This window comes from Armigeres subalbatus, chromosome 2 (assembly GCF_024139115.2).
Source record: "Armigeres subalbatus isolate Guangzhou_Male chromosome 2, GZ_Asu_2, whole genome shotgun sequence".
Classification (NCBI taxonomy): domain Eukaryota; kingdom Metazoa; phylum Arthropoda; class Insecta; order Diptera; family Culicidae; genus Armigeres; species Armigeres subalbatus.
In genome coordinates, this window is record NC_085140.1 from 181,947,502 (window position 1) to 181,957,022 (window position 9,521).

Here is a 9,521-nt window from a genome sequence, read left to right on the forward strand (position 1 = left end):
TCAAGTATGCCTTCCATTTCCATGCTTGATAAGACCCGAAAAACTTGTTTCAATAGGCATGAAACTGCTTTCAATGAAAAACATTGAGATCAAGGGAACCTATAAATATGGGTACCGCATAATTCTTGCATCATTCCATTACCACGTTCTGATTGGTGCATACACCAGCGAATGAGCAGCCGCTGGGTCTGCCGAGAAGCCATAAAATAGCGCAACGCGATTTTTTCCTTTCATTCTGACCGGGACAAGCGAAGCAACCGCATAATCGGCACTCACACCTTTTAGCAGGGAATGAAGTCATCGAAGCCACCATCATCAGCCGAAACCTAGCCAGTACAGCAGCAGTCCACCCTACAGACCCGACAAAGCAGCAATGCTGAGCAGATACCGGCAGTAGCAGCAGAGTCGAGCCGAGACCGGCCGGCATCGGTGATGAGCCAAGACAGGCTGAAGAAAAGCCACATGATGCAGCATGAAACAGATGCAGCAAAAAACAAACGGTTCTTCAGAGAGCCAATGATAGAGATCAATATCAAAGATCAAAGCTTTCAATTCCCTTCGGGATAGAAATTGCAGGGTTGTTACGGAGATCCTGTAATATTTTCCACGCCGACTAAAATCAAATCCACGCCATTTCCTCGCGACATGAAAATCTGCGCCAAATCCGCGCGACCCAAAACTAAATTCTAAGCAAATACACGATAAATATCAATGCATTGATCAATGCAATATTGGCATTGATAAAAAATATGTAGAAAAACATTGATTGATACTGACCGCACACAAAGCGAACGTGACTGAATGATCGTCCCTTGTTATGAATTCTTAATCTTACCACCGAATCCCATGTCCGGGTGTTTCCTTCCTTCTACTTCTAACAATGTTGTCTCAGAAAAGAACACCCTACTTCCCACCTGAACTGCAATTCTAAGCTCGCTTGCCCGGCTTATTGGCCTGTATCAAGCGAAAAGTCCCGTTAAGAAATAGACGTCAGCAGCGAGCAACAAACGTAAAAAAGAAGAAGCCCTTCTCGAACGCGTTGATGATGATGACGCTTTGGATAATAAAGAAGCGGGATACAAGACACTTGCTGATTGGCCCACCAATTGGGAAGCAGAGAAGATTCAAAATTAAGTAGTATAAAAGAAAAGTGCATTCGCTCGCAGAGCATTCAGTCTTTTTTATACCATCACTACAAATTCGCGGTTATTTGAAAAGATCGTTTTCTTACTTTTTGCACTTAGCCGAAGCAAACAGCCTTTTTCAAGGCTCTAAGAGTTAAAAATAATGTTCTTCAGTCGCTATCGCACGGATTAGAAGGCTCTTCAGTGGAAGGGCTGAGATACAGTCTACATTCCCTGCTGAGCCAACTTGTGGTTTATTTCAGGCAGTCCTTCAGTGGGAAGGTTGCCACTGTCGAGGCTAATATTTCGTGACCGGACAGATACTTCCTGATTTTTTTTGATGATTTTTGTTCGAGGTAGATTTGATTTCTGTGTGAGTTTGATGAGAAGATTTTGCCAAGGAATGGTATGCAACGCCGATTATTTATCCAAAATAGGTGATGTGATAAATTTGGACATATTATGTATCTTAAAGGCATGGTCAAGTCAAGTCCTACGTCCACTTAGCGGTTATGTCACAGACATTACCCACTGTTCGTTTTTATAAAATAATTTAAAAGTGATCACTTTACCCTCAAATTACGGTAATTTCAGTTTTATCAGTTAGCACCCGGCTTAAACCCCAATTCATCAACATGAAACAGCAGTTTGTTATCTTAAACAGCAGATTCGAATATTGAGGTAATCATTCGTTCTTCAGTATGAAGATATCAGCAGGAGAAGTTGGTTGGTATACGACACGATGAGCGCAGAAAGTCCAGTAGTTCCCACGCAGTATGGCCCCATCAGAGGAGTCCGAAAAACAGCCTCGACCGGCGTGGAATACTGCAGTTTTCAACGGGTACCATATGCCAAGCCACCTGTCGGCGATCTGCGATTTAAGGATGCTGAACCACCGACCCCGTGGGTTGAACCGTTGGATTGCACTGTGCAGGGCCCAGGAGGATATCAGTTCAGCAAATTGCAGAACAAAATCATTGGCAGTGAGGATTGTTTGCACATGAACATATTCACCAAAAATGTAATTAGACAAATACGCTGGTCAGGCGCTTATTGTTTCGTTATCATTGTGATTATTTTTTCCATCATTACAGCTAGATAAGCAGCATGGTCAACCCGTGCTGTTGTACATTCATGGGGGTGCTTTCAACCGAGGTTCCAGTGGGGTGGAGATGTATGGTCCAGATTATTTAATTCAAGCTGATATTGTGTTGGTGACCTTCAACTACAGAGTCGGTGCTTTAGGTTCGATGGTCAATGTTATCAAATTTTCATGATCTATTATTAGAACATTTTTTAAACTAGGATTTATTTCGTTCGACTCGCCTGATATTGGTCTACCTGGTAATGCTGGCTTAAAGGATCAAAACCTAGCAATTCGATGGGTGATTGAGAACATTGCCAACTTTGGTGGTGATCCGAAGAATATAACATTGTTCGGAGAAAGCGCTGGCGGTTGTTCGGTTCATTATCACATGATTTCTGATTTATCGAAAGGGATGTTCCAGCGAGCGATTGTTATGTCAGGCTGTTCGTTGAACAATTGGTCTATAGTGCCTAGGAGGCAGTTCAGCGAAAGGCTTGCCAAGGCCGTTGGGTGGGATGGTCAGGGTGGAGAAAAGGCTGCCCTACAAGCATTGATGAAGGCGACTCCGGAAGACATAGTTTCTAAGCAATGCGACATAAGAACGGCAAATGTAATAATGTCTCATGTGACTTAATATATATTCTGACATGAGATACTTTTACAGGAAAAAGAGAACGGTATCATGTTCGAGTTTGGACCCGTTATTGAACCATACATTAAAAGTAACTGCATAATTCCAAAGGATCCATTGAATATGTGCCGTGAAGCGTGGGGTAATGACCTCGACATACTGATAGGAGGCAATTCCGAAGAAGGCCTTTTCAGTTTGAGTGAAATCAAGGAAAATCCTGCCATCATGAATAATTTAAAAGATTTTGAGTATTTTGTTCCACTCGAACTGGATTTGGTGAGAACTTCTGCAAAATGTAAGGAATTCGGAATCAGATTGAAGAAGCATTACTATGGAGACACGGCTCCTTCTTTCGAAAATAGAGAAGGATATTTAACTGTAAGTGAAGGTGTTTTACAAATGAGTATTACTTCGTACATTTTATTTTTTTATGTTCGTAGCTAATGACCGACAAACTTTTCTGGCATGGATTACATCGGACGATTTACAGTAGAATCAATTCCAAAAAAGCATCCAAGACATATGTCTACCACTTTACGGTCGATTCGGCAACCTATAATCACTACAGGATCTATTTTTGCGATAAAAACGTCCGCGGAACAGCGCACGCTGATGATCTATCTTATATTTTTAAGAACCTTTTTAGCAAAGTCCCTCCGAAGGATACGTTTGAGTATCGCGTAATGATGAATATGGTAAGTTCTGGAAGAAATTGTGTGATTTATGATATTTAGTATCAAACGTAATCAACAGAAGAAAATTTGTCTGTAATACGCGTTAATTTCTCTACTTCCATAAGTTGTCTAGCGTTTAATTTTAAATTCTTAACCTATACGACTTCTGGTCGAAGACACGAAAATGATTTTGTCTGTAGCACAAACCTTTGCATGAAAAAGTAATTGTGTTTACAAAAAACCAGAAACTTTAATCTCACATTTTCAGGTTGGTCTATTTTCACAATTTGCCTCAAATAACGGAAATCCTAACGGCACAGTTACTGATATTTGGAAGCCAATCGGAGAAACAGTAGGTCCATACAAATGTTTGAATATTACAAACGAAGGATTGGACTTTATTGATTTACCGGAACAGAAACGCATGGAGCTTTGGGATTCAATGTATACCAAAGAACAACTTTACTAACAAATTGGGCAAAGACATAATAATAAAATAAATACAATACAATTGACACATATATTTGTAGTAAAGAAAATACTCCCATAATAAAAAAAATGTGTATCTGAAAGTTCAGGTTTGAACGGCCATCAATTAACTAATTTATACCATTTTCTAAGTACTGTGGTAGTTCGGGCTTTATCTGTCGTCGATTGTATTCTTGGAAAAGAAGAAGAATGATAGAAGAATGTGTTTTAGTGGGCTTCGTGGTGTGCGGTTAGTAACATCAAACGTCTAGACGCATGTGCTATGGAGTGTGGGTTCGATTCCCGCCCTGGTAAGGAGGAAACTGTGATGTCTGTGTGTGTATGTGTGTGCGCAAACTAATCTCACTCATTTTTTGGGCACTTATCCTTAACCGATTTGCTCGCAACATACAACTATGGGCTCAACAGTTAAGGTCAAAATACTATTTTTATAATACACGAGAAAGGCTCCATCAACGCTAGGAGAAATAATCTGGGTTTTTTTGTATGTAATCTAGATAAGGAAAACATTGTAGGTTGTTTATAAAATCACAAAATAAATTATAGCGTAGCATTGCTGATAACTTATCAGCTGCTTTGGAAAAACTTGGTTTCCCTATCGGGAACAAGCACTTTTAAAAGTAAAAATTGCAATAGAAATGAAAAAATTTCCATGAAGAAATCAAGTTTTCCACTGAAAAAATACAAAATTTTCAATAATAAATCAATGTTAGCAATAAAAACGAAAATTTTCCATAAAATAAATATTTTTTCCACAAATTGATTAAGCACCCTAACTTCCCTTCCTATTTCCAAACCGCGAGTCTTCCGGTTCCCCAAAACTATCATCAAAAATCATGAAAAACTGTATTCAAAAACATGATTCCGGGGATCCGTAACGCTTTACAGCAAATGGGCCTTCCAAATAAATGATAGTTATAAAAAATTCTAAGACTGGCCCAGAAAACAAAAGGTATGCAGTATTCTGCATTTGGGTGAGAAAATCAATCTCTGAAAATTTCAGCTCAATTGCTTGTTGCATAAGCTGGCGCATTTAATTTGAAGTTTGTATGGCCAAAATGAAACGAATATGCTTCGTTACGTAACCAGCAGCAGCTTATGCGCTATCCACCAAACGGTAAGACTGCTAAGGCTGTCAGTGGCCCGGCAAAGGCTCTTTTCTAGGGCGGGTTGAATTTTATCCCTCAAACACCAAATCCCACTCAGCTGACCATACGCAGACAGTCTATCGATAGGTATCTTTGTTGTATATGATTTTGCACAGTTCTGTTTTCTCATTGCGTCCGTCTCGTCGCAACCAACTTGGCTGCCTCGGAGAGAACAAAGCAGAGAAAGGCACTGCTGCTGTACCGTCGACCAATAATAAGTTGGTTGCGACGAGACGGACGCAATGAGAAAACAGAACTGTGCAATAAAAATCCTATTCGACTAAATGCTGATGTCATATTAGAAATTTGGAGACAGTACTCGTCGATAGCAAATCCTTCCGCACGCGATGGCATATGAGCAAGTCAAACCACCTTCCTTTTGCCAGTGGAGATATATCAGCTTCATACGGGAGCTTGGCAGAAGGAAGGTCGTGCGATATGTGCCATCACAAATATTGCCCTCCGCTCGCTTTCAAATCGACTTCTATAAAAACATTCTTCATGCCTGCCGTATCCTAACGGAACTATCAATTCTATACTTTCGCCTCTAATGCTATCATGAACATGTACGTTTAAGTTTGGAAGATGATATTAGCATTTCCATATCATTGTAAATCGTTTAACTTCACGTAGAAGTAACACACACGAAATCATTAATTTAGACTAAATACCAATTTAAACTATTCAAATTCAAAATCCCATTCCAAATACTAATTCTAATTCATCAAATTAATCAACTTTAGACCCAAGGAGATATCTGGTATAAATTCGTAATAAATTCAAATCGCTAAGTCGTCAACCTTCATACTCGAGCAGGAGAAATTGGTTCAATAATACCTAATTCTGTTATTAATACCATACTCTGTTATGAACTAGCCCTACATAAAAGGTAAAAGACCAAAGGAATAATACCAAAAACTAATATGCACAATACTTAAGCCATAACATACTCAGTTATTAAATTGAATTTCAATACCAAATGCATAACCAATTATTATTCGTTTGGTATTGAAATACCTAAGTATATTATGTCTCAAGTATTCTGCATATAAGTTTTTGGTATTATTCTTTGGTATTTTACCTCTTATGCAAGGCTAGTTCATACCAATTTCTGTTATTGAGGTCGTCGCTCCTGCTCGGGTACAGGTGTAGGCCTATTGGTTTTTCAACTCCTGTTTATTCATCGACCAATCATTCAGTACAGAGGCCTAACGATCTGAAAGTGACGTCACTAAATATTTAGTCCTAGCTTTTGGGATCTTAATTGCTAATTAAATTAAAACTATTTACAATTGAAAGATCTGACCTTATTCCGTTGAATTCCACTTCGCATGCATCGACGATTCGGCAAATCATGAAATCCGCTACCATCCCTCGTCGAAAGGCTTGGGGGTACCCTACATTCAGGCGTGCACGTATTCTCTAATGCTTGACGCCAAAGCTTCAACTCCTTTGGAGTACAGTACACTTTCACATTAGAGGAGCTTGTGTATTTAGAATTTCTGGCGGCTATACACATTCTTCATCAGCAACTGTACTGAACAAGTGACTCTGTGTAATTGCCAGTCGGTCGTCAAGCTCAAACCCGACCTATACACATGTGGAAGTATTGGCTTGAGAAATGGATTGCGAGTGATTTGACTATGCGTCCAATTTGAGAATCTCGAGCTCATTCACTAGCCGCTAGGTTGCGAAGGCCGACGGAGGTCCTTTGTAGCTTAGTTGGTTAAAGCACCAGTCTAGCGTACTGTAGGGTCATGGGTTCGAGTCCCATCGGAGGGAAAGTGGTTACCTCCAATACATTCTCCTAATCAATATCTTCCACATAATGTACATATTCACATATGAGTTTTCACAACAGTAAAATATTTCCAGCTTTTCGAAAAAACTGCAAGAGAAAACTGATGTTTTAACTTTTTTTTACCATTTTTCTTCATTGTCCGAAGTTCAAGCCTAAATTACTTAAAATATCTACACAAATCATTTTTTTCTGATGGATCTTGATATAGGTAGACATTTCAAAAATGTAAATACACAGATAGAAAAAGGTGTTGAAATTTACACGGAAGTAATGCACATAAAGGGAATGCCAAAAAGAGCGAAAATTTATACGATATTATCGCCTGAATGTATGCGATTTCCATTGCATTATGTCACTTTTTATATGATGTATGCTAAAGAAACTGACATAATGCTATAGAAATTGCATACATTTAGGGTGTACTTGTTGGAGCATATCCATGTACGCCCAAAATAGTGTAACTTTGAATGTCTTTATTTTTTACGCGCTTCTTAGTTTTCATTATTTTTTCTGTGTAGGTATAAGCAAAACATTGCGAATTTAGCATCAGCTGCCTTTGATCACTAGCCAGGAAAATATTCATTGGACTCATTGGATGCGCTTTGAATTTTTCAGGCTTCCAAATTTTTCTTGGATTGATTGCGTACTTATTTTTTTTATAGATATTTGGTTCCTCTCCTCTGCAAAGCTGAATTTCGGCTTTTCACTTTGAGAATAAAAATTGGAATTTAATTCACAAAAGTGCGTTTTGTACATATATTTCAACATATCGTTTTGTGAACAAAGTTTGAATCCCATAGGATGGGTCTAGAAGAATGCACATGAGTTATGCTAAATAGAATTCAACAACCCATATGCATTCTACAAGGCCCATTCTATGAAATGCAAACCTGATTCGCAAAGTGAAAAGTCCTGGTTTGTGAATTTATTTCCGTTTTTCACAACAAATGTACGTGACAAACAAAATCCAACAAACCATATGAATTCTGCATATTCTACGAAATTCAACCTATTTTCTCAAAGTGAAAAGCCGACATTGAGATTTGCAGAGCAGAGAAACCAAATTTCTCTGAAAATATGTACTTTATTGAATTAAATTCTCTTTTTCACAACAAATCTTCTGCTTCACTTTAAAAGGATTCTTGTTTGTGCTAACGTAAGAACTACACGACACTTGAAGACGCGACGCGAGACAAGACTTAACACTTTTTGGTCTTACAATCGTCAAAGGAGTTAAAAACTACATTTCTGTCGACCGGTTTCGGGCGCGATGTTACCCATCTTCAGGACAATGTCTTCTTCATTGGCATTACATCCCCCACTGGGACATTGCCGTCTCGCAGCTAAGTGTTCATTGAGCACTTCCACAGTTATTAACTGCGAGGTTTCTAAGCCAAGTTACCATTTTTGCATTCGTATATCATGAGGCTATTTAACACGATGATACTTTTATGCCCAGGGAAATCGATACAATTTCCAAACCGAAAAGTGTCTAGACCGGCACTGGGAATCGAACCCAGCCACCCTCAGCACGGTCTTGCTTTGTAGCCGCGCATCTTACCGCACGGCTTAGGAGGGCACAACAAATGTACGTGTTAAAAAAAATCGGGGAAGGACCATTTGGCCGAATACCGTTCGGCCGAAGGTCACTACGCTGAAAGTTGTTTGGCCGAATATACCATTTCTCACTCACGGAAAATGACCCTTTCGGCCAGATCGGTTTCGGCCTAGTGGCATTCGGTCAAATGGCTTTCGGCCGAATGGGTTTCGGCCAAACGACCCTTCTCCATAAAATTCAACAACTTATGTGCATTCTACAAGGCCCATTCTATAAAATGCTGACTTTATTCTCAAAGTGGGAAGCTGACATTGAGTTTTGCAGAGCAGATAAAGCAAATTTGTATGAAATATGTACTTTTGTGAATTAAATTCCAGTTTTCACAACAAATGTACGTGCTAAATAAAATCCAACAAATTTTAGGCATTCAGCTGGGCTCATTCTGTGATACGCAAATTTTTTTTTTCAAAGTGAGGAGCCAAATTTCGGCTTTGCAAAGCAGAGAAATCAAATTTCTATGAAAATATGAACTTTTGTGAATTTATTACTTTTTTATTTCACAAAAACCATTACATTGGCATTACATCCCCACACTGGGACAGAGCCGCATCGCAGCTTAGTGTTCATTAAGCACTTCTACAGTTATCAACTGCGTATATGAAAATACGTACTTTTATAAATTACAACCCGTTTTTTCCAAAAACTGGACATTCTAAACACATTACTGAATCGAAGAAAAATATTTCTCGGGTACTTATTCAAAAGGACGTAAGTGATTTTGTAAACAAAGATTCAAACGCCGTTTTGTCGAATTTGATAGCACTCCCACGCAAACCATCACCACAGAGAGGTAGGGGAAAGCTTCGGCTACCTGTTGGTGGTGTTGGTTTGCGGGGGAGTGCTATCAGATTCGTCAAATCGACGTTTGAATCTTTGTTTACAAAATCACATACGTCCTTTTGAATAAGTACCCGAGATTTAAAATACGCTGAAAATGGTTGAAGGCAGG

At 39.1% G+C, this 9,521-nt stretch overlaps 1 protein-coding gene across 1 annotated transcript; it reads left to right on the forward strand.

Annotated features, from left to right (window-relative positions):
• The first annotated feature begins 1,811 nt into the window (after positions 1-1,811).
• LOC134211343 (esterase B1-like) lies at positions 1,812-4,051 on the forward strand. Its single transcript, XM_062688123.1, has 6 exons — positions 1,812-2,145; positions 2,219-2,369; positions 2,430-2,821; positions 2,876-3,220; positions 3,283-3,537; positions 3,785-4,051. The coding sequence occupies exons 1-6, from the start codon at positions 1,867-1,869 to the stop codon at positions 3,983-3,985; spliced, it is 1,623 nt and encodes a 540-aa protein (XP_062544107.1). The 5' UTR covers positions 1,812-1,866; the 3' UTR covers positions 3,986-4,051.
• Positions 4,052-9,521: the final 5,470 nt, after the last annotated feature.

What these genes read in the sequence shown, in the direction of transcription:
- LOC134211343 (XM_062688123.1), top strand. Translation starts at nt 1,867, where the DNA reads ATGAGCGCAGAAAGTCCAGTAGTTCCCACGCAGTATGGCCCCATCAGA. An exon ending in TGAACATATTCACCAAAAAT is followed by an intron (nt 2,146 to 2,218) that starts GTAATTAGACAA and finishes CCATCATTACAG; the next exon opens with CTAGATAAGCAGCATGGTCA. An exon ending in ATCGCGTAATGATGAATATG is followed by an intron (nt 3,538 to 3,784) that starts GTAAGTTCTGGA and finishes TCACATTTTCAG; the next exon opens with GTTGGTCTATTTTCACAATT.